We start from the raw sequence: 24,711 nt of genomic DNA, 5'->3' as shown, positions 1-24,711 counted from the left end.
ACCTAAAAAGCCTCAGCAGACCGTTGTGACTCCACAGTCCAGTGGGGCTACGCCTTTCGCTCCTACCTCATTTGCTGCTTCAGCACCCGTTGTTGCTGCTGGATATGTGGTTTGAGTACAGCCTCAGCAGCCCATTTCTTTCACTACCCCTGAGGGACTGGTTGATTGGTCTGCAGGTTTTGATCCCGTTGTGCTTCATGCATCTATCTCACCTTTCTCCCCACCTCATTAGGCGTTCCCTTGGCAGAGCCCTGCTATTGGACGTATGCGATGGTGGCCACCTTCTTAGACTAGCATGTCTCTAGGTCCTTTCAGATAGCCTAGGTCAGTCTAGCATTCGTTTTTCTCACTCTTAGAGTCTGGCCCATAGGATTTTTGTCTCTGCATTTTAAGTCTTCCACTGCATTTACTTACACACACATACACATTTGTATCTTTGCACTTATTCCTTTAGTTAGCTTTTCATTTTAATTTGGTTTTGTTTTTGGAGCATCTCACTACTGACCTTTGTGATTGCAGACTTTGATCTCCTTTGCAGGTTTTGTTTTTAGTGTAGGGCTAACATGCAAGCCCAGTCCTACCTGGGCTTGGAGACGTGGGATGCGCGCCATTCCTTCATGGTTTCATTATCCTTTCTTCTACCAGCATGGAGGCTTCCCCTCCCTAGGTGGATCGTGCAGCATCTCTCTTGATGCTATCATGGCGGTGACTTCTACCTAGCTCTTCCAGCTGGGATGCTTCCTTCTCCTCTTCATTCCTTATGGTTCTCGGCACCACACGAAAACCAATATCAGACTCCTCTTCCTTCTTCAGCATCTACATCCAGGTTGAGAGGGGGTTCCTATCCTTCTTGGTATTCTACAGGCTTCAGTACTTTGTCTTTTACATCGGCTTCTCCCTCCTGTTGTACCTTACCCTTTGCATTGCATGATTTCATCATCTTTGTACTAGGGCTCTTGGACAAGTGAACAAATTTTCCATGAGGGACACTGTCCAAGTGGCACCTGCTGCATGAGCATTTTTCAGCATGTAGCATACTTTGCATCTCATTGTGGAGAGCACCACTTAAGCAAATTCTAAGCTGTTTCCACCGGTGGCTGTTGTTACCACACCACCATTCTTCTTCATCACATGGATACCTCATCACCTATTTTTTCTCGTCATCGACACCCTGAGTGGATGGGTTAGCTTGTACTGTTTTGTGATGTGTTGGATGTATCCTCCCTACTCCCGTCTTCTGGGTCACTATTACTCAATCGGCCGCATCCCATAAACTTTACCACACTTAAAAAAAAAAAAAAAACAACACACAAAGTTCAATGTGGTTCCATCGCCTTTGTAGGACTTGGTAGGCCACTGGGCAGCCGACGTGCACCCTTTGTCCGATGCCCTGTCCTCTCTGGGGTGACTACTTGGATCCCCTTGGTAAGATAACCATCGTCTCTGTAGTCTTGGTAGGCCAATGGGCAGCCGATGTGCACCCTTTGTCCAAGGCCTTAGCTGCTTTGGGGTGGGACACCTTGAGGTACATAAACATCACCATGACTAGCCTAACCTTTCAGCTCAGTTTTGTGCCTAAGAGGGGGTATTGAGCTAAAATATGCATTACTTGCTAATTAGCCTCTTAAACAGCCCCAAAACACACTAAAAATGCTCTTTTAGAGTAAAACCCTAAAACAGGGAGGGGTTTGAGAGAGTTCAGTGGAAACCCTAAAACGGGGAGCGGTTCGAGAAAGTTTAGTGGAAACCCTAATTTTTTGGGCGCCCTTCCACATCTATAAATAGACAGGCTGCCCCCATTCTACCATCATCCTTGTTTGTAGGTTACACGAGTCCACACACCCTCTGCTATTGTTGGCGCCCAGTTTCCAGCGTGCAGCCCGCCTCCATCTGCTGTCCAGCCATCATTGACTCCAGCCACATCATCTTTAGCCTGTCCATTGCTGTAGGCGACAGCTCTCAGCTGCTGGCGACTGCTCCAAACTGTCCAGACTGCTGTTCAGCCTGCTGTCCATCATCTCCAGGGTCAACTAGCCTGCGTTTTCAGCATTGTAGGCCGTGACACTCTCAGACACTTTTTCAGCTTGCTGTTTACAGCAGACTGTGCACAGTTTCCAGCCCCTGATTGGTGGTACACTGCTGTGTTTACTAGTTTCCAGCCTCCAGACTGCTGTGTTTTGGTGACCAGCCTGCTGCCATTCACTATTCAATACTCCTACACTCCGACTGGTGGTCACAGACTTGGGATTCGTCTTCGGTGGACGTCACACTCCGACATTGCTCTGTCCTTGAGTGCATTGTATACTCGTACATTCATTTACAACATTCATTCACTTCAGAGTTGTGTTCTCTCTCTCCCTTCTGTTTGTGTTTGAGTTTTTGTGTTTGAGTTTGAGTTTTGCATTTAGGGTTTGAGTTTTTCCCTCTGTGTCTTTGTGTGTGTCTTTGTGTTTCTATCATGGTCGTACACTCTGTGTGTCCTCAATGCAAACCCTAGCAGTCTTCTTAACAAAGCCTCCTCTAGTTCCTTCTCTGTGAAGGGTTCTAGGAGGAAGCATCCCATCTTCTTTGTGACGAGGGATGGAATGTGATCCCAGACCTGCTGTCTACATCGTTGTCCTTTGGCTAAGGTTGTCTCCTGCTGGAAAAGGCATCTGTAGTAGTCGGTGGCAATCTCCATCACCTCGTCTGGGCTAGAGCGAATGCTCTCATACTGATCCCGAAGGCTGCGTATTTGCTCTCCTGAGGTGCGGGGCTGATGCACCTGGAAAAACCCCTTGCACATCGTGTCCCCTTTCCGTGCCTAAAAGTACGACAACTGGATGACGGACATCAGCACTCACCTAGCTGAAAACAACAACAAAATGGTAATGGAGGGCTGGGAACAGGTGCCTGATGTGTAAAGATTGCAATGGACAGCTTTGACTGCGATGTCCTTCGCAAACCGGGTGTGGACAACAAGCTGAAAACACGTGAACTTTGCAAAAACGAGATTGGGGCAACACTTGAAATCTACGAAAATGAGATTGGGGTTAAATGGAGGGCAGCATACCTATTTATAGAAAGTTTGGGCCCTCCCAAGTGGGTTTGTGCTTTTGGGATACAGACACTCTCTAGGAAAGCATTTCTTTTTAAATAAACAAGGTTTCTTTCTTAATTAAGCATGTTTTCCTAGGGGAGCCATTTGCTCCCTTGGTGAGGGTTGGGGATTAGTGCCCTTGACTTGACGGTAAAGGGAATATTCCTTGGCCAACTAGTAAAGGTTCATGTGGTAGGTCAATGTTAGGTTGACATGACCACCTTCACGAGCTATAAAGAAAGATCCCTTTAGAACCATAGTCATGTATGTTTCACCCAATCGGATTTCTTTTAGCTAGCCTTAAAACTCCACCTATCATCTATCTAGATTGCTATCATCTAAACTTCATAGTAGAAGCGTATAGATGGATAGAATCATCTTCGTATGAGTTAAATTGGAGTTTTAACAAAAGCTCATTTTTCTCCTATTTGCATTGTGTACTCTCTATTCCTTGCTAAAATTGCATATGTTGTGCCGTGTAAATTTCTACGTGACCAATTGTGGACTCTAAGCCGTAGAAGAAGGAATTATGAGAGAATGATATGAAGGTGGTCAATAATAAGGGAATCTAGTTACGGTTCACTTGTTGATCATCATCGTGATCTCTATCTCAATCTCGAGTCTTTGCAACGACCCTAATGGTCATGGCGATATGAAGAAACTGCTAGGGTTTGCACTGATGAAACACAAATTGTACGACCACGATAGAAACACAAAGACACAAACATTGACGTGCAAAACTCAAACCTTAATGCAAAACATAAAACTCAACTTAAAATACAAAAACACAAACACAAACAAAGAGAGAAGGAGAACTTTGAAGTAAATGAATCAATATAGTAAATGAATGTAAGAGTACAAAATGCTCAAGGGCAGACTAGTAGAGTATCGGAGTGTGATGTTTATCAGGGATAGATCCCAATTGCTGTAAACATTAGTTGAAGATGAGAAAGTGTTGGATAATGAAGGGCAGTATGCTGGTCACCAAAACACAATAGTCGGAGGCTGAAATTTGGTAAATGTAGCAGTGTACCACTAGAGAAGGCTGAAAACTGATCATTCGAGGTAAAGAACTGTCAAGTGACAAGAAGAGAAATGTTTGCTGATTTAGATGACTTGCTAGACAACAAAAACACAAGTATTGTAGCAGTTGGCTGGTGGGAGAAATGGGAGCAACAAGTTGCTTGGCACAAGATACTAAAAACGCAACCTGATCAGGTGCTATGATTACGTAGCAGATGGAGACCTCCAAACAGCAAGGTGATGGTGGTTGGAAACGGTCACTTAGGGCTGGATGGTGATGGGCTAGTCTAATGGGGCTGGACAACAAATGGTAGGTGGTTCATGGTTAAAACATGCACAATAGAGTGAGAAACTTGCACAAAGGGATGGGTTGAATGGTGGGCAGCTTGTCTATTGATAGTGTTAGCAGTCATGTTTGTCATGCCTTGTCATCTCCTGCCTGTGAGCCTCAGTCTGAGTTAGACGAGGACATTAGGAGCTTTGACATGTCTGTCATATGTTATGATGGGGGATGCTAGTCACTCTTGACTGGCTGTCTTAGAATGTGTATTTCTTTTTGGCCTCTTTTAGTGGGCAGCCACTGGTTGCCCGGCCACTTGTTTGGTCACTAATGTGGGGTGCCCATTTTAGGGCATTTTTAGGGTTTGCGCCCATTTTAGGGTTAGGGTTAGGGTTTGTCCTTTTGCCTATTTATAGGCAGCCCCCCTCCCCACTTGATCACTTGTCTTCTTGCAGATTTCGACACTCCTCCCCCGTGGTGGTGCTGCCATCATCATTAGCCTGATCTGGTGCCCTCACTGACGCTGTGGGCTGCGTGCAGGGACTGATCAGTCTCCTTCCGCCTTCCCGTTTGTATTCAGCATTCATTTCAGTCAGTGCAGATTTCTCTTCCTTATTTTCTGCTCTCTCTCTCTCTCTCTCTCCCTCTGTGTTCGTATTCCCTCTTCCGCAGTGTACTCTCACATGGTATCAGAGCCGAAAGAGAGTACACGGAGCTGAGATTACGCGGGAGAATACCCAAATCTTTGCGTTTGCTACTGGCCTCATCCCCAACAGCCAAGGCGGTTCTTCCAGGAGGTCACCATCCTTGCGTTTGCTGCAGGCGCCCACTCCTGAGGCTGCCACATCATCAACCACCACTTTCTGCTTGCGTTTTCAGTCAGGGCGGCCACTCCTACAGCTGGGCGACATTTCTCTAGTCTGCGTTTTGCTGATTTGGCTGTCGTTCCATCTCCAGGCGGCTCTTCTCCTGCTAGTGACCTACTACCAGGCTGCGTTTTGGTGCTGGCGGCTTCTAGCTTGGTGATATTCATCGAACAACCTTGCATTTTGCAGCTCCAGGTGTCTGTAGACCTCCCTAGCCTGCGTTTTGGTGATTGGTGATCATCCTGCTGGTCATTCTTCGGCATCGGCAAAGTTCTCTTTGGTGTTTGGTGTTTTGCAGATTGAAAGATGTCTTCTCATCAGTTTACAGGCTTTGATGACTCAGATGACGAGCTTTTGTCTCGACACTCATCTGAACGGAGGCGTGATTTCTATCACGAGGACCGTCGCCCGGAGTCTATTTCTCTTTCTCGTCCCCCTTCTATTCATGTATCTCGGCGAGTCCCTTCCAGTGGGCCGAAGATGCAGCCTTTGGTACCCCCTGTACAGGTACTCGTACTTCCTCAGCTGCCCAAAGAGGACCGGTTGGATGGCTCCAACTTTTCTCTATGGTCCTGCAAGGTGGAGTGTATCTTGGACTCCTTCGATCTTTGGGAGCTTGTTTCTGTTCCTATTCCCCGGCCTAAGGTGGATCCCACAGATGGGACATCTATGGATTGTGCAGCCTTATGGGATCGGCTCAATTCTAGAGCCAAATCTTTCCTCTTTCTGAGTTTGCACGATTCTGCCCTTGTTTATGTTCACAGGTTGAAGGCTGTAGCAGACGTGTGGAGAAAGCTCGCGTCTCTCTATCAACAGAAGACGTTTGCCTACCGGATATTTCTCGAAGAGAAGTTGCGGATGCTCGCTATTGATGATAGTCCTTCCATGAAGGACCACATCAACAGATTATAGGATATGAGGGATGAGCTTGCATTCCTCGGTTGGACGATATCTTCTGAAGACATGGCTATGATTCTCTTGACTCAGCTGCCATCGCCTCGGTTTGATGTCTTCTACACCAGCCTTCTTACATCGAGGACCCGTGAGAAGCTTCTATGGGAGGAGCTATCCCCGCTTGTCTTGGAGCATGACGAGCAACTCAGAGAGGTCAGTGCTAGTGGATCCGACTCCACTAGAGCCTTTGTTGCAGGTTCGGGAGGACAGAAGAAGAAGAAGAAGTCAAAGGCTAAGAAGAAGGACAGTTCTTCAGGCTCTGACTCAGATTCAGAGAGACCGAAGTGCCCACACTGTGGGAAAGGGACACATCCCGAGGAGAAATGCTGGAAGAAGTACCCTCACCTTCGTCCGGGAGCGAAGGGTGGATCTACATCGGAGCCTTCTTCTACCTCTACACCAACTGTTACCCATGAGTCAGTGTTCCTTCATATCCATGCTTTGGAGGAGGATCCTTCTTCTGTGGCTGCAGTGTCTTCTGCGCAGCCTTGGTTAGTGGACAGTGGTGCTTCAAGTCATATGACTCCCCGAGGTGATTTGTTACAGGATCTCCGTCCATCAGAGGGTTCAGTCACTGTTGGTGACATTTTATCGGTGCCTATTAGTGGTGTTGGCACATTGCCTTTGTTTACTGATCGACCTTCGAGCTCCTTTTCACAGGCCCTACATGTTCCAGATTTGGGCCTTCCCCTCCTCTCAGTTTATGGCCTTACGAGGCTTGGCACACGAGTGATCTTCACCGAGCATGCCGTTGTTATTGAGGATTCTTTTACAGGAGCCGTCTTATCTACAGGTTGGCAGGAGAGCGGGCTTTATAGGCTCCATTCCCCTTCTTTGATGTAGGGTCCTCCGAAGCAATCTATTGCTACACTCGTTCTCGCTTGTGCACCTTCTATTCCACAGGTTCCTTCCCATCCCCCACCTTCTCCTCCGGTGGTTCCCTCGTACCCCCCATCCCTTTCAGAGGGGGATGATCTCGGTGATGTGGCTGTGGATTCCTTGGCCCCTAGTGTTTTAGAGGGGGATTCCCAGGATCGTGAGGAGCTCCTTCAGCGGCAGTTTACATCGACGGACTTCATCGACATTGTCATTCCTCTTGCCACCCCAGGATCTATTTCTTCTTCGGCCTTCGGTCACATCCAGGATTTGAGAGGGGGTGTTAGCAGTCATGTTTGTCATGCCTTGTCATCTCCTGCCTGTGAGCCTCAGTTTGAGTCAGACGAGGACATTAGGAGCTCTGACATGTCTGTCATATGTTATGATGGGGGAGGCTAGTCACTCTTGACTGGTTGTCTTAGGATGTGTATTTCTTTTTGGCCTCTTTTAGTGGGCAGCCACTGGCTGCCCGGCCACTTTTTTGGTCACTGATGTGGAGCGCCCATTTTAGGGCATTTTTAGGGTTTGCACCCATTTTAGGGTTAGGGTTAGGGTTTGTCCTTTTGCCTATTTATAGGCAGCCCCCCTCCCCACTTGATCACTTGTCTTCTTGCAGATTCCGACAGTCCTCCCTCGTGGTGGTGCTGCCATCATCATCAGCCTGATGTGGTGCCCTCACTGACGCTGTGGGCTGCGTGCAGGGACTGATCAGTCTCCTTCCTCCTTCCCGTTTGTATTCAGCATTCATTTCAGTCAGTGTAGATTTCTCTTCCTTATTTTTTGCTTTCTCTCTCTCTCTCTCCCTCCGTGTTCGTATTCCCTCTTCCGCAGCGCACTCTCACAGATAGATGTGGATGGATCCTTCCACATTAGGGTTTACATGGGAACTCTCTCGAATTGCTCCCTATTTTAGGGTTTTTCATTAAATAAGCATACTTTGGGGCTGTTTAAGAGGCTAATCAACATGTAATGCATTTTTAAGCTCAACATGTCCTCTCAAGTCCAAAACAGGGCTAGAAAGGAAGACCAATCTAGTTTTATCCCAAGGCGTTCCACTTGAAAGTAGCTAGGGCATTGGACAAAGGATGCATGGTGGTTTCCTAGTGACCTACTAAGACTATAGAGGTGATGGTTATCTTAGCGAGGGAGTCTAAGTTGTTACCTTGGAGAGGCTAGGGCATTGGACAAATGATACACATCGATTGCGCAGTGGCCTACTAAGCCTTGCAAAGGTGGATGGAACCACATTGAACCTTTTTTTTCTTTTGGGTCAAGTGATTTTATTAGAGATGGTTTGCAATCGATTAAGTAACTGTGCTCATAAAGGAGAATGAAAAGGGATAATCGTACACTTTATCACTTTAATAATTAGACATTGGACACCTTGTTGGCCTCAAAATTGGTAGCTCTTGATGGTATTTCTTTATCTTATATTGGAAATGGAAGGAGTAGAATTGAGATCCTCTGATCTTCTCTGCTAATCCAAGTGCCTCTTGTTGTCAAAATTGACTAGTAAGCCTCTAAACCTATTTGTTCCTTGGTTTGCTTGGGAATTGGCCTTCAACTTGCTCCTTGAAAGACAAATTCAATCCCAAATCTGATAATGACTGGTTGGGCTCTTGAATCTCCTTGAAATTTCTCAATTTCAGCTATTGGAATTTAAGTCTTCGGCCCTCAATTTTAAGCACGCATCCTAAGGCGATTTTAAAACCCTAATTTTTGCTTGTAAATTAGGGTTTGTAGGAGAGATTGATCGAAATCTCTTTCTCTGATGGCTCAAACTGTTGGAAAATGCTGAGATAACTTGAGAAATTGTTGGGGGATGGGAATAAATGCTATAGAGAGAGAAATTTCAGAGTTTCATTGTGAGAACATTGAAAAACTGCTGTTGCTCTACTCAAACAGCCATGGAAGTAGTCACCTATAGCTTAGGACCACCAAAAAGACTACTGCCCCATTCTATATGTTGTCATCTGTACTAGAAGGACCTTGGGTTGTTGTCACCTGCTCCTGGAGGGCTCCAAATTGCTATCACATGCTATAGGACTGATCCTTGGTGATTGCAAATCATATCAACAACCTCTCCTTGCTCTCTAATAGCCTCCTCCTCTCTCACAATGGTTGGAATAGACTTCCATCAGCCCCTAAAAACGTTTTTTTCACTTGCATGAGCTTTTCAATGTTTCTCGTGATGAAACTTTGAAAAATTGCTGTTGCTCTACTCAAACAGCCATGAAAGCTGTCATCTACAGCTTAGGACTACTAGAAAGATTGCTACCCCCTCCTATATAATGTCATCTGTACCAGAAGGACCTTGGAGGGCTCTTAACTGCTGTCACATGTTGTAGAACCAAGTCTTGGTGGCTGCAAATCACATCAATAGCCTCTCATTCTAAATAGCCTTCTCCTCTCTCACAATGGTTGGAATAGATTTCCACCAATTCCTAAAACGTTTTCCCTACTTGCACGGGCAATTTTTGCCAAGTGGCAGCCTTCTAATCCCATTTTTCAGCATTATCCAACTTATTAAATTAATTTTCAGAATATTAATTTAAAAAATTAATTCAATAATTATTCTAGTGCTCAAAAAATTAATTCCAACAGCCAATAATTAAATTGGTTAGACCAATTTGTCTTCCAAGTATTTGTGGGCAGTTATTGATCCTTAATCTGGCATTAATTACTTCATTACTACCTAGTCTCTAATGTTATCACAAATATTAGTAGCTAATAATTTGGTCTAGGCTAAAATAGAACACCAGGTATCACCTAATACTGCAAGGTATAACCTATTACAACTTTTGCCTTTGATACTTGCTGCATCCTCGAGGTCCTTGGCTTGTTATCACAAAATAACTGCCATGTGCATCACATGTGCCAAACAACCTGGCACATTTGATTGATAATTTAATCAAATATTATTGACAAGATTAAAGCATCTTGAAATTTCATGTCCCTGTGACAAATATAATGAAAGGGTAGGAATCCCCTCTCAACCCTAGATGTCAATGCCAAAGGAGGAAGAGGAGGCTGATTCAATCTTTGTGTGTTGTCGAGAATCATAATGATGAAGATAAAGATGAGGATAAAGCACCCCAAGTGAAAGAGCAAGGTGGAAGTCATTGCCATGATAGCATCAAGAGAGACAATTCACGACCCGCCTCGAGAGGGGAATGTTAGTCTGTCTATGTTAGTCTACCATCTCCTGGTTGTGAAGCCCTATAAGAGTCTGAGGAAGACATAGGAGCTCCGACAATTTAGATGTATTTTCTTTATTTGTTGGCTTTCTGTGTGCATTCCTAGGCCCATTTCTACTTTCCACAGTTTGGTTGCACCTACCGGACATTGGCATTGTTATCTAAAAAATTTTCGGGGTCTCCTCTATATTTTCTAGCATTTTTCTTCAATGACCAGCATTTATGGCCTCCCCACTTGGCAAACACATACTCTTTAGTCTTTCATTTGCAGGTGTACACTTTGACACTCGGACACTCTGTGCTTGGTGGTGCCATTGTCATTAGCCTGATCTGGTGGCCTCACTGATGCTTTGGGTCATGTGCAAGGACTAATCAACCCATTTCCATTGTATCAGTATTCTTCTTCTGTTAGTGTAATATTCTTCCTTCATCTTTTGCTTCCTCTCTCTCTCTCTCTCTCTCTTTGCTTCTCTTTGTGTTCGTCTCGCTTCCATTGCGCACTCTGGCATGGTAGAGAGAGAGAGATAGAAAGTGAGAGATGGAAGCCATAGAAGCTGAGAGAAAGCTCGAAGATGAAAGAGACTTTATATTAATTCTCAATGGTAAAAAATAAAGTCCTTTACATCTTATATACTGATAAGTGTAGCTAGTATTTTCCCATATTATTAATCCTAGTTTCTTACATTATATCCCCACCCAAATTTTTTCGTCCCTAAAAACAAAATTGGAATCTTGTATCTTTGCAGTACTTCAAATATTAGAGACTAGACAAAGATCTTAATCACAATAATATCAACAACACCGAAGTGCCCCTTATATCATCAAATAGATCTAAACACCAAAACCAAAAGAACCAATAGGAACCTTATAATGCAAAAACCTTACTTGAATGGAACAAAGGTTAAACCCAGGTCCTTGCTAGTTCCATAATAGAAAGAAGATACCATCAGTCCCATAAACATTGGCACCTCTTCCAGCAATGTCCATGCTGCCCTGTTAGATTTATTTATCTCCATGTGTGAACACACATTATTGTGTAAAAGTGCGTGTTTAGGTGTGAACACTTTTTACACCACATAGCATCTAATGAGGGTCACAAGACACCCTATCAGCCTTTTTTGGACAGGTACCATCATCTCCGTCCACACTGATCTGTCTTTTCAGTCAGCTGATTACTCACACTGCTGTTGCCTACAACAGACATTATCAGAAGACTGCCTGTTGCATTTTCTGGATCTGTTGGAGTATGATACACTTCGACATCCACTGCTTTAGCCACCTCTGCCGCTATCATAGCGATAGGGAGGTTTAAGGCCCCACTGATTGTATCATCTTCATACTCATGAGTCATATTCATTCATTAGCATTCAGCATTCTACAGGTTGTGTTCTCCATGTTGTTGTTCACTTCTGCATTTTTGTGATTGCCATACCTTTTCTTTCTAGTTGGAGCTATTCATCAGTTGATATCTGAAGGGTGTGACAGTTCTTTAGCTGATCAGCCTTTTAAGTTAGGAAGCATTATGTATGGTTAGCTCATGACCTTGTTTTGAAAGAATGCTTGTTTGGCAGGTGCTTGTTCAAGATTTCAATTGTGCCTTACAGAAGAAAATATTGCTTCAGGTGCAATTTGACATAGAACTTTTATTGTTACTTTATAAACAAACTTCCTTACGTTAATTTACTGATTTGTGATACTGATTGATGCATAGGGTCACATGTACTTATTTGAGCATTATGTCTGCTTTTACTCCAATATTTTCGGCTATGAAAAGAAGGCAAGTGTCCTTGCTCATTCAATAATTCCTGATTTTAAAGTAACAACTTGATAATCAATTAGTTTCTTCCAGGAGTCCAAGTAGATGTCACATACAATACAGAATTTTGTTCTGTATCTTTTTAAGCTCTGCAAACTGTATGCAATCGTCAGAATGCCTGTAAAATGCCAAGTTTCTAGAATGCAAATGATTGTTTGCTTCAAACCATAGAGTTAGCAACCATAATTAACTCAATATCATATTACAAAAGGCTTTCTTGTACAATGTTTGTTCTTAGGTGGTGGGCCAAACATTTGGTGTTTGACATCTAGTGTGTATGTGGTTTCAAGTACATCTAGGTCTAAACAAGGGTGTTTGTACAGTTCCAGACTGCCATTTGCAGGCTCTGGTTTCACGAGGTTCCTCACCACGAGAATGGTGGTGGCTTATCGTTACAACCTTCTTCTTTCTGATTGATGCCACTGCTTGCCTTCTTAAGTTCAATGGATTTTTGTATCCTTGTTGTCAGGTCATCTCTTATGTTTTTCTTGCCTAAATCATGGACTGTTCTGTGAGCTTAAGGTTCTCACATGCTCTCTGGGGGTGAGCATGCAGTGACACACTGGCTGTGTGAATGTGCAGGGTTTGGCAATGTTGGTCAAATAACTCTTTGGAGGGACCACTTAGGCATCAAATAATTGCATATCATATAACTTGGATCAGGCATTGTCATTTATGTTCCAACATGATGTTCAAGCATGGGCCTATTTGCAGCTATTTGCAAGCATGAATAAACTTAGTATGATATTGCACGCAAACATAAATTGGGACAAACAGTGTTTAAAAACATTCTCATTAAACTTGCTAAAGCATTTTAGCATGTAAATTTTGTAATGTAGTGCATGCTTAAGTAAACATAGTCAAGGGGGGATATTTCTATTTTTATGCATTGTCCTTAATGGAATAATTCAAGGATATGCTATTGTACAAGTAAGGGTATCCACATATACTAGATATTCAATTATCCATGTATGATCTTGATCACTATTCAAAGAGTGATTACATTCTTAGAGATCAGGCTTATCAATTGCTTTAGACACGAAAGTGTTGCAAATCATATCCATGGTTATATGTGGCCAAAATTTGAAACTGTTTGAAAAGAATTTTCACTTATTTTGTAAGCCTTTGTATACTCCACATGTGTGTCTTCTTGGAAGAATTGAGAATCATTTGCAGTGTAATATACCTGCCCTTGGCCAAGCCAAAGGAGGTGACTTTTGATAGTCACTTGGATGCCTTTCCCAAGCAGCACTGTTTAAACTCCATAGGACTCATAGATGTAGCTAGTCAGGTGACTTTGGTTTTATCTCTTTGTAGAACATTAAGCCCTCGACCCACTAGGATCGATGTGAGGGACCTTATACTTCTATGGTCATCTTGTCACACGGACGTGAAATTTTGATGCTTTGTTAGCATTTGATAAGGTTGTTAATTAGATGTGCAAACGTGAGGTGCACTTGTTGCACAGTCAATTAAATCACAATTATAGGCCAAGGACCTTGAGATGTTGATGGGTGTCAAAGGCAAAGGTTGTAATAAGCTATATTTGACAGGTACTAGTGGGTGTCTAGTGTTAGTTTGGGTCTAGGGCACTTATTTGACCAATAAGTGTCAATGGTTGCACTAGGAACTAGGTATTAATTAATTAATTAATGCTAGCTTTAGAGTCAAATAATGCATAAGATCACTTGGGGATCAAAATGGCTTGGCCAACTTAATTGTGGATGGGCATAATTAACTTTTTGAATAGGGAGGAGGGCTGAAATTAAATTTCAGAATTATCAATTCTGAAAATTAATTAAATGACTGAAAAACGGATTAAGAAGACTATTACTTGGGAAAACTTTCCCGTGCAAGTGAAGGGAAGGCTGTTGGAGGCTAGTGTGAGCTCCTTCCAGCTTGGTGGAGGTTGAGAGAGAGGGGAGAAGGTGTAGCAGCAGGCACCAGCAGATTGGGGGCCATTCCAGCCAATAGGGAGCAGGCCTAGGATTAGGCAATAGCTCTAGAGAGGCCTTGAGCAGTAGCAACAGTTTCTACAGGCCTTGGAGTTTGCAGGTGGCCAGCTTTTGGGTTGGGAAGAGCAGGTGTGAGCAACATTGGGGCATTAGACAGCAGTCGACTGTTGTTTGGTGCAGGTCTACATGTATAAATTTTTAATTTTCTCTCTTCAGCATTCTCACTCATTCTCGAGCCTTTTGCCAAAGCATCTCAGCAAATCTCAGCCATTTACAGCAGAAATTGGCCGTAGCAGGTGGATAACAAAGCATTTACTGCTGTAAACCATAATGTACAACAGTAACTAGGGTTTACCAGCCACCTTGGGTCGTGTGCTCGAAGATTGAAGACCTAGCACTTGGAGTAGTTGCTAGAAATGGTGTGTTTTCAGTGTTTCCAAGAGGCCAGCCCATTCCATGTAGATTAGGGGCTAAATTTGGCCAGCCAAGGGTTGAATGAAGGCCAATCCGCTTATCACCCAGCCTTGCCCGTTAGTCCTATAACATCACCTCTCTCCTCGACAGTCTCAGGTTACTCATCAGTGCAAAGGTTTGTCATCAGAGGTCTTTCATCACAGGTCGAAGGGTCAGATGGAGGATTTTTGACTTACCCAACAGGTGATGGAAGGTGCTCTCCAAGTGCAAAAACGACAGAGTCAAAATTTTCACGCTTCCACAAAAGCAAAAGGGCTTCTTGTCAAAAGTAGGGGGTTGCTCAAGCTGAGGGCTTGCTTCCTTGCAGAGAGAAGAGGGTCAATAGAAATACCATTCCTTGAACCCATGGCCTCTATTCCCCTCGCTTTATCAGCATTGTTCCAAGTAATGGCTGCCCTCTCCTCATCACTCATTCCCTCCTCACAAGAGTTACCACATGATCAATAGAGAGTGGAAAATTCAGCATCACAAGATCCTGCACGTCAGCTAGAAGGAGAAAACTTGATCCATGAGATAGTAGCTGGTCCATAAGTCACCTTTTAAGTGGCCTCAAGTATGTTCAATATAATATAAAACATCCATGTTATTTAGTGCAGCCCACATAGCTCCCACAGTTGATACTATCCCACAGATGAGGTTTGACCCTAACACAGAGCTCAACATTAGAGATAGAGTGGCGGCATTGGACACATCACCCCTGGCATGCAGATTGGTAGGTGACTGACTACCGATGCATGTACTAAAAGACATGATCTAGGCAGCTCTCATAGGCACTCCAGTGACAGTTACAAAGGTTATCCCATTGCGGAAAGGGTGCTTTAGGGTTTGCTTTAGCACACCAGAGTAGTCTATAGCATCTCTTGCCACTAGCCCATTAGATGTCCGAACTGTAGTTGCCTTCTTTGATAGATGGATTGAGGGCAAGGGTTATTCCATGCTCTGAGATGGCACGGCTATCATGGTACATCTCCTTGGCCTTGACAAGTATTTTTTGTCTCATGTAGCTCAAGTAGGTAGAGCTTTTGGGCATGTCATCAATGGGAGAGGACCTTCATAGATGCGGTGGCAGAGGGACGGCCTCAACATCCATCAGTTAGAGTCATGGTCCCTACTTCAGCATCAGGATCCCCTTCCTTGAGCCATCAAGATTCATCAGTGCATGGAGGGTGTATGATTCATAAGATATATTACATTGGTCTCCTAGGAAAGTGTTTCTCTTACAAGATGGTAGGCCACCTTTTAGTAGATTGCCTTAGGATGGAGTAGAGGAGACCGAATACTAGGCCTCACCCGGACTCCTTTCAAGATGAAGGGGGAGGGCACTTGCCTCGCAGGAGTGAGAGAGAGCGGTAGAGGAGACCAGCTTCTAGAAAAAGGAGAAGGCAAAGATAGAGATAGTGGCAAGAGCAGTAGGTCGAGGGATGATGGGTAGTCGTTAGAGATCCTAGGCCTATTGCACGCAGGAATTTGATTGTGCCATGTGAGGCAGTAGAGATGATTGTACCTAAGGTTCCCTCTTCTCGGCCATAGGTGATAGAGGTTCAACCACCTACGGTATCACTAGTACCTAAAGTGGCTGTGACTTCCCTACGTGGGATGGAGCAGCTAGCTCACATCCCATCCTTGTGAGAGGTAGTGATGGACTCATCTGGAACACTTGAGATGGTTCCCATAGTTGAGGCCTTCACCAAGCAGTTTGTTTCTCAGGTTCCTTAATACTCATAGGGAGGAGAGATTTCCATGGAGAGAGGTGGATCTAGCTCCTCATCAAAGGGAGGGAGGAAGTGAGGAGTTTGGCATAGATTTAGATGATTCTTTAGACTCCATCGAGTTCCCCATCTCTTCACGAGGTTGCATAAATTGCAGTGATGAGACATGACAAAGTATATGCTAGGTAACAGAAGAGACAAGCATAGCAGCCATAAATGTCAAAAACATTTAGAAACGTGTTTCATAAGTTTTTTTCAAGAGGGGTAAAATAAGAAATACGGGTCTTTTTATAAAGGATTTTTTATAGTTTTGATTAGGGAAAGAAGTTTTAAACCTTTATGGAACTTTTCATCAACAAAAAGAGGCCAATTGAGCTTAACCAAAAATACATGAGAGTCAATTGAGAATAAAACATTACATATTCATGATCCATTATTGACTTATGGCAAAGCCAGTGTTTGGACAAGCTATACTATGGTTCAAACCTCAAACATTATGCTTTGTACATATCACACAAAGAAAACTGAAAACATGTTAATAGCCCATGTACAATATGGAATGGGTCAAGTTGGAACATCTTGATTCTAATTCCAAAGCAAAATGACAAAATGGCAAAACCTAGAATGAATCATAATATATCATAAATAACTCATAAATGAGACCAAAGCCATATAATTATCAACTCTTGAGACGTGAATAGATACTAGAGTGACAGAGTCCAAAAACTAATAAAAAACTCTCATTCAAAATCTTGAGCCCTCACGAGTCATACTTGGATTCAATATCATCATCATCATGATGTTTAATATTTCTCAATGCTTTTTTGGCCCAAAAGCCATGTTTTTCTGTCCCAAACCAATCCCCTCCCCCCACTTTTCCCAAACCCAAAAAGAAAAAACCCCACCAACCACCCACGAAAAAGAAAACCCTCACGTTTTTTACTATCAAAACGTTTCTTAGTTGAAGAAATGTTCTATAAGTTTCAAACTCAAAGAAACACGTTTCTTTGCTGCTATGGAGATAGGCATGGTCCATGGAGTCACATCGGTTTGAAAGACCTGAACAATGCCTTTGTGTTGGTGAGAATTGGCTTCATGTAGTATAGGATTCAGGCATCCTTATAGGAGGGAGATCACTTTGGGTATCTGTGAGAGTGGAGACGGCATCAATAGGCTTGCTGGTCATATATGCCCCTAATAGCCGAAGGGAGAGAATATTTTTTTGGACTATGCTTACTCAGTCCCTAGTTGTGTTGACCACTGGATTGTAGGTGGGGATCTTAATGTGATCGAAGCCTTGGAGGATAGAAGGGGAAGATACATAGACACTATCAGAGGAGGAGATCAAGCATCTTGGGCGGATTTTACCTTCCATATTAGAGGAGAGGACCCTTGGTTCATGGCAGAGTTTGGTAGATTTATAGATTCCTGGGAATTCTCTAGAAGAGATATGATAGATGGTGCTAGTATCTTCTCTTGGTTGGACAAGTTTTATATAGATGACTACGTTTGCGACAAGGGGGGTGTAATTAGTATTGTTCTAGGAACCACTTTATTAGATCATGCATTGGTACAATTGGTTCTTATGGAGGGAGCCACAAGAACATTATAATTCCTTACAGTTGTATTATGACGAGGAATTGAGGGAGGATATTACCAGGATTTGGGGGGCCAAGTCATTTTTAGTAGGAAGGGCAGCTAGGGACTTGGATGATAGTCTATAGAAGGTGAACTCCTTTCTTAAAGAGAAGGCTAGGAGTAAGAGCGAAGGTCTCTTAGAGAAAGAGAGGGCTCCTAGAGCGTCATTGTCAACGCTTCAAACGGAGGAGGAAAGATATGTTAGCAGAGTATTTGTCAGCTCATGCGTGAGTCTGAGCTTGATCTGGGCTGGGCATTTTTATTAGGTATTTTAGGTATTTTTCTGGTGTGGCATTTTATGCCATTGGGGCATTTTATACACCAGTCGGCCAGCATTAAATGCTGTCCGACCAGCATTATTGCTCCCCACTTTTTCAGCCTATTTATACTCAGTGGCTCCTCCTCAGTCAGTCACTTCATCTTCACCATCTGCAGACTCTGTGGAGAGAGGAGCCAGTGCCAGTGCCCACACAGCCAGTGACTCACTGTTGTATGCGACTGTCTCGTGTTCAGATATATGGATTCCATTTCCCGTGCATACATCTGAGTTCTCATCTGTATCGTGTTCTTTTCTTTTCTCTTTTTGTCTTGTGTTTCAGCAGTTTATTTCAGCACATGTTTATGCTTCCACCGCTGCTCCACTTCTGACATGGTATTAGTTTTCAGGATTTGTGTTTCTGCTGTGTTTTCTTGCTGATTTCAGGACTGTTTTGTACCCCTGCTGATCAGACGACTGCTGTCGCAGCCAGGCGACCTGTTTTGGGGCTGTTTCCAGCCTGCGTTTTTTGCAGTTTTGCCATCGCCTGTTGCCTACGCACCCTCTGCTGCCTGCGTTTTTTCATCTGCAGCTGCTGGCGACAGTTTTCTACCTGTTTTTTCTCCTGTTTACAGCCTGCATTTTGCTGATTCAGCGTCTCTCGTGGCTGGGTGACTGTTAATTCAGGCCGTTTTTGCTGTTTTTGGCAGTTTTTGACTGATTTTTTAACTTTCTGCAGCAGATTTTGTCTTCTATTGATCAGATTTTGGGTTATATTGCATGTGAACTCTCATTTTCTGTAGTCTGTGCTTGTGTTTTGGCTGTGTTTCCTCTCTACATTCCATCTCTTCTCTACTTCTCTTCTTATCCTCTCCATATGGCTCCTCCGTGCACTTCCATTGATGATAAGTTACATGGACCTCATTATCTCACATGGAGTGCTGTCATGAAAGCTTAGTTTGTGCAGAAGCGGTTATGGTACATCGTCTGTGGAGCTATTGCTCAACCTCTCCGTCCTTTTTCTCTTCGTGAAGATTTTGATGAGGACAACCATGAGGAAGCGGTGCTCACATGGGACTCGGACGATGCCCGTGCTTACTCAGCGTTGCTTCGGTGTATTTCTAAAGCGGTCTTACCGGCGGTTACCTCCTGTAGGACGTCTCCTAAAGTATGGCAGAAGTTGCAGCAGATGTACGAGGCACCTTCCACCATGCGGGCCGTCACACTTTATGGCCAGCTCCAGCAGATGAAGTTTGAGCCGAAAGATACTATTCAGTCTTTTCTTCTTCGTGTTACGCAGGTACAGGACCAGCTTCGGCACATGCAATCTGCTCTTCTCGAGGTGCATCTTGTCGGGACGGTCCTCTACAAGCTCCCCCCGGAGTTTGATGGAGTGGCCAATGCTTTGCGGGTGCAGACATCATCGACTCCTGTCAGTTTTACACATATGACCTCGATGCTGTTTGCAGAGTATTTGTCAGCTCATGTGCGAGTCTGAGCTTGATCTGGGCTGGGCATTTTTATTAGGTATTTTAGGTATTTTTCTGGTATGGCATTTTATGTCATTGGGGTATTTTTATGCACCAGTCGGCCAGCATTAAATGCTGTCCGACCAGCATTATTGCTCCCCACTTTTTCAGCCTATTTATACTCAGTGGCTCCTCCTCAGTCAGTCACTTCATCTTCACCATCTGCAGACTCTGTGGAGAGAGGAGCCAGTGCCAGTGCCCACGCAGCCAGTGACTTAAGGTTGTATGCGACTATCTCGTGTTCAGATATATGGATTCCATTTCCCGTGCATACATCTGAGTTCTCATCTGTATCGTGTTCTTTCTTTTCTCTTTTTGTCTTGTGTTTCAGCAGTTTATTTCAGCACATGTTTATGCTTCCACCGCTACTCCACTTCTGACATGGTATCAGTTTTCAGGATTTGTGTTTCTGCTGTGTTTTCTTGCTGATTTCAGGACTGTTTTGTACCCTTGCTGATCAGACGACTGCTGTCGCAGCCAGGCGACCTGTTTTGGGGCTGTTTTCAGCCTGCGTTTTTTGCAGTTTTGCCATCGCCTGCTGCCTCCGCACCCTCTGCTGTCTACGCACCCTCTGCTGCCTGCGTTTTTCATCTGCAGCTGCTGACGACAGTTTTCTACCTGTTTTTTTCCAGTTTATAGCCTGCGTTTTGCTGATTCAGCATCTCTCGTGGCTAGGTGACTGTTACTTCAGGCCGTTTTCTCTGTTTTTGGCAGTTTTTGACCGATTTTTTGACTTTCTGCAGCAGATTTTGTCTTCTATTGATCAGATTTTGGGTTATATTGCATGTGAACTCTCATTTTCTGCAGTCTGTGCTTGTGTTTTGGCTGTGTTTCCTCTCTCAATTCCATCTCTTCTCTACTTCTCTTCTTATCCTCTCCATATGGCTTCTCCGTGCACTTCCACTGATGATAAGTTACATGGACCTGATTATCTCACATGGAGTGCTGTCATGAAAGCTTGGTTTGTGCAGAAGCGGCTATGGTACATCGTCTGTGGAGCTATTGCTCGACCTCTCCGTCCTTTTCCTCTTCCTGAAGACTTTGATGAGGACAACCATGAGGAAGCGGTGCTCACATGGGACTCGGACGATGCCCGTGCTTACTCGGCGTTGCTTCGGTGTATTTCTAAAGCGGTCTTACCGGCGGTTACCTCCTGTAGGACATCTCCTGAAGTATGGCAAAAGTTGCAGCAGATGTACGAGGCACCTTTCACCATGCGGGCCGTCACACTTTATGGCCAGCTCCAGCAGATGAAGTTTGAGCCGAAAGATACTATTCAGTCTTTTCTTCTTCGTGTTACACAGGTATAGGACCAGCTTCGGCACATGCAATCTGCTCTTCCTGAGGTGCATCTTGTCGAGACGGTCCTCTACAAGCTCCCCCCGGAGTTTGATGGAGTGGCCAATGCTTTGCGGGCGCAGACATCATCGACTCCTGTCAGTTTTACACATATGACCTCGATGCTTCTTGAGCATGAGGCATCCTTGAGATTACAGGGACGGCTTCCGGCACATTATGGAGGCGAGGCTTATGTAGCTTCAGAGAGGGGTAACAGGCAGAAGAAGTCGAAGGCCCAGTGTTACCACTGTGGCAAGAAGGGACATTTGCGGAAGGACTGCAAGAAGTTAGCGGCTTCCCGGAAGAAGGAGCAGAAGACGAAGCGGGATGCTGACTCTGCCGATGAGTCCCCTCCTTCATCAGACTCCGACTCCGATCCTCCGACCAAGGTGAAGTCCAAGGCGCGGAAGGGATCCTCTTCTTCGGATTGCGGGAAGGGCTTGGTGGCCCCTTCCTCGGCTGCTTTCTAGTGGTGGTGATGAGGTCATCCCTCACGACTCTCTTGTGCCAGAGAGGGAGTGTGAGCGGGTGTTCAGATGGGGCAGCCGCACCTCATCTATATTTTTATACAGGTGCACAGGTTCCAGAAAGAGACGTCCTTGACGCATCGACTTTCGTCTGGCGGAATCAAATCCTGGAGCTGGGATTGACATCCAGGTTCATACTGAGCTGGTTATGTGACAGAGAGCGGGAGGCTTTCGTCTGGAGTTCACATGAGGGGACACTTTGGTGGTCTGGCCAAAGGCATGGAATCCATGGTCACCTATGTTCAGAGGTATTTTTGACAGGATGGTCTTGTATGCTACTGCGAGACATTGGTGATGGACACAGAGACATGCTATGATCTTCTCTATTTTCAGGTGTTTGGTACGATCGACATCGACATTAGGTTCTCTCCGAGGCACCTTGGTGGTGGCTTGATCACCCACTGCTTGGGTATCCATGGTTCTACTTGGTAATTCTATGTTATATAGTTTCTGATCCCTTTTCATTGTACTATTGTATTGTATCAGATCACTCATGATCTGAGAGAGGGTGTTAGCAGAGTATTTGTCAGCTCATGTGTGAGTCTGAGCTTGATCTGGGCTGGGTATTTTTATTAGGTATTTTAGGTATTTTTCTGGTATGGCATTTTATGTCATTGGGGCATTTTTATGCACCAGTCGGCCAGCATTAATGCTGTCCGACCAGCATTATTGCTCCCCACTTTTTCAGCCTATTTATACTCAGTGGCTCCTCCTCAGTCAGTCACTTCATCTTCACCATCTGCAGACTCTGTGGAGAGAGGAGCCAGTGCCAGTGCCCACGCAGCCAGTGACTTACTGTTGTATGCGACTGTCTCGTGTTCAGATATATGGATTCCATTTCCCGTGCATACATCTGAGTTCTCATCTGTATCGTGTTCTTTCTTTTCTCTTTTTGTCTTGTGTTTCAGCAGTTTATTTTAGCACATGTTTATGCTTCCACCGCTGCTCCACTTCTGACAGATGCTTCTTGAGCATGAGGCATCCTTGAGATTACAGGGGAGGCTTCCGGCACATTATGGAGGTGAGGCTTATGTAGCTTCAGAGAGGGGTGACGGGAAGAAGAAGTCGAAGGCCCAGTGTTACCACTGTGGCAAGAAGGGACATTTGCGGAAGGACTGCAAGAAGTTAGCGGCTTCCAGGAAGAAGGAGCAGAAGACGAAGCGGGATGCTGACTCTGCCGATGAGTCCCCTCCTTCATCAGACTCCGACTCCGATCCTCCGACCAAGGTGAAGTCCAAGGCGCGGAAGGGATCCTCTTCTTCGGATTGCGGGAAGGGCTTGGTGGCCCCTTCCTCGGCTGCTTTCTAGTGGTGGTGATGAGGTCATCCCTCACGACTCTCTTGTGCCAGAGAGGGAGTGTGAGCGGGTGTTCAGATGGGGCAGCCGCACCTCATCTATATTTTTATACAGGTGCACAGGTTCCAGAAAGAGACGTCCCTGACGCATCGACTTTCGTCTGGCGGAATCAAATCCTGGAGCTGGGATTGACATCCAGGTTCATGCTGAGCTGGTTATGTGACAGAGAGCGGGAGGCTTTCGTCTCGAGCTCACATGAGGGGACACTTTGGTGGTCTGGCCAAAGGCATGGAATCCATGGTCACCTATGTTCAGAGGCATTTTTGACAGGATGGTCTTGTATGCTACTGCGAGACATTGGTGATGGACACAGAGACATGCTATGATCTTCTCTATTTTCAGGTGTTTGGTACGATCGACATCGACATCAGGTTCTCTCCGAGGCACCTTGGTGGTGGCTTGATCACCCACTGCTTGGGTATCCATGGTTCTACTTGGTAGTTCTCTGTTGTATAGTTTCTGATCCCTTTTCATTGTACTATTCTATTGTATCAGATCACTCATGATCTGAGAGAGGGTGTTAGCAGAGTATTTGTCAGCTCATGTGTGAGTCTGAGCTTGATCTGGGTTGGGCATTTTTATTAGGTATTTTAGGTATTTTTCTGGTGTGGCATTTTATGCCATTGGGGCATTTTATGCACCAGTCGGCCAGCATTAAATGCTGTCCGACCAGCATTATTGCTCCCCACTTTTTCAGCCTATTTATACTCAGTGGCTCCTCCTCAGTCAGTCACTTTATCTTCACCATCTGCAGACTCTGTGGAGAGAGGAGCCAGTGCCAGTGCCCACGCAGCCAGTGACTCACTGTTGTATGCGACTGTCTCGTGTTCAGATATATGGATTCCATTTCCCGTGCATACATCTGAGTTCTCATCTGTATCGTGTTCTTTTCTTTTCTCTTTTTGTCTTGTGTTTCAGCAGTTTATTTCAGCACATGTTTATGCTTCCACCGCTGCTCCACTTCTGACAAGATAACCAAGATGTAGGTGGGTGGCAGAGAGGATGTATGCAACCAAAGGGGTAATAGATGATATGAAGGAGGCTAGATCAGAGTATAAGTACCATGCAAGGGCCTCTTTTTGGACATAGGCAGGTGATAAGGTAAACAAAGGATTCTTTTGCACCATAAGTCCTAGACACTCTAGACAGGGTGTTAGGCAACTTACAAGAGTAGATGGATCCGTTGCCAAAGGACCACAGGGGGTTGGTCAGGTGGCCACAGATTATTACATTGCTTTGTTGGGCGCGATGATGAGGTCTCCAGGATTGGAGAGGGATAGAGAGATTGTATGGTAGTACCAAGAGAGTGGTCACAAAGAGCACGGGGATACATTTGATGGCCCCATTCTTAGAGGAGGAGATTGTCGAGACCTTGCTAGCACTACCATCAAGGAAGTGCTTGGGGATGATGGATTGGACAGGGACTTCTTCTTGAGCTATTGGGATGTGATTAGCATAGGACTTTTAGCAACATTGTAGGAGATCATGGCGTTAGGAGATATGCTGGAAAGGATGTCGGAGAGATTGATTCACCTCATTCCAAAGGGCAACGGAGACAGATTGGAGATCAGCCAATGGAGACCAATCACTTGGAACAATGTCTAAAATCCTAGCTAAATCTACCCAGACTGGTTTTGTTTAGCAGAGCAGCATCCTTGACAATATTTTCACCTTGTGGGTATGCATAGCTCTTCCACGATCCAAAGGACAAAATCTCATTGTTTTGCTTCTTGATTTCGAGAAGGTCTATGATAGAGTTGATTTCGATTTTCCAGAGGGCACCTTGTTAGAGGTGTGTTGGCTCATAGAATTCATCAACTCATAGCTAGGTCCTCGTT

The 24,711-nt window shown here is 44.7% G+C and overlaps 1 protein-coding gene across 4 annotated transcripts in view; it reads left to right on the top strand.

Annotated features, from left to right (window-relative positions):
- Window positions 1-24,711, top strand: part of LOC148036058 (protein VASCULAR ASSOCIATED DEATH 1, chloroplastic-like) — a 266,535-nt gene that overhangs the window by 13,726 nt on the left and 228,098 nt on the right. For 3 of the 4 annotated variants that reach the window (XM_087678065.1, XM_087678064.1, XM_087678063.1), the window contains exons 3-4: window positions 11,847-11,897; window positions 11,987-12,052. In XM_087678065.1, the coding sequence (XP_087534191.1) occupies window positions 11,847-11,897; window positions 11,987-12,052 (117 nt within the window). Of the gene's footprint in view, window positions 1-11,830; window positions 11,898-11,986; window positions 12,053-24,711 lie in introns of all 4 variants that reach the window. The other variant, XM_087678066.1, reaches the window with a different exon arrangement.

This window comes from Lygodium microphyllum, chromosome 5 (genome assembly GCF_053477565.2).
Source record: "Lygodium microphyllum isolate KBCC chromosome 5, Lygodium_microphyllum_v1.1.10, whole genome shotgun sequence".
Taxonomy (NCBI): Eukaryota; Viridiplantae; Streptophyta; class Polypodiopsida; order Schizaeales; family Lygodiaceae; genus Lygodium; species Lygodium microphyllum.
The sequence above is the reverse complement of the archived record's forward strand: the minus strand, read 5'-3'. Positions and strand labels throughout refer to the sequence as shown.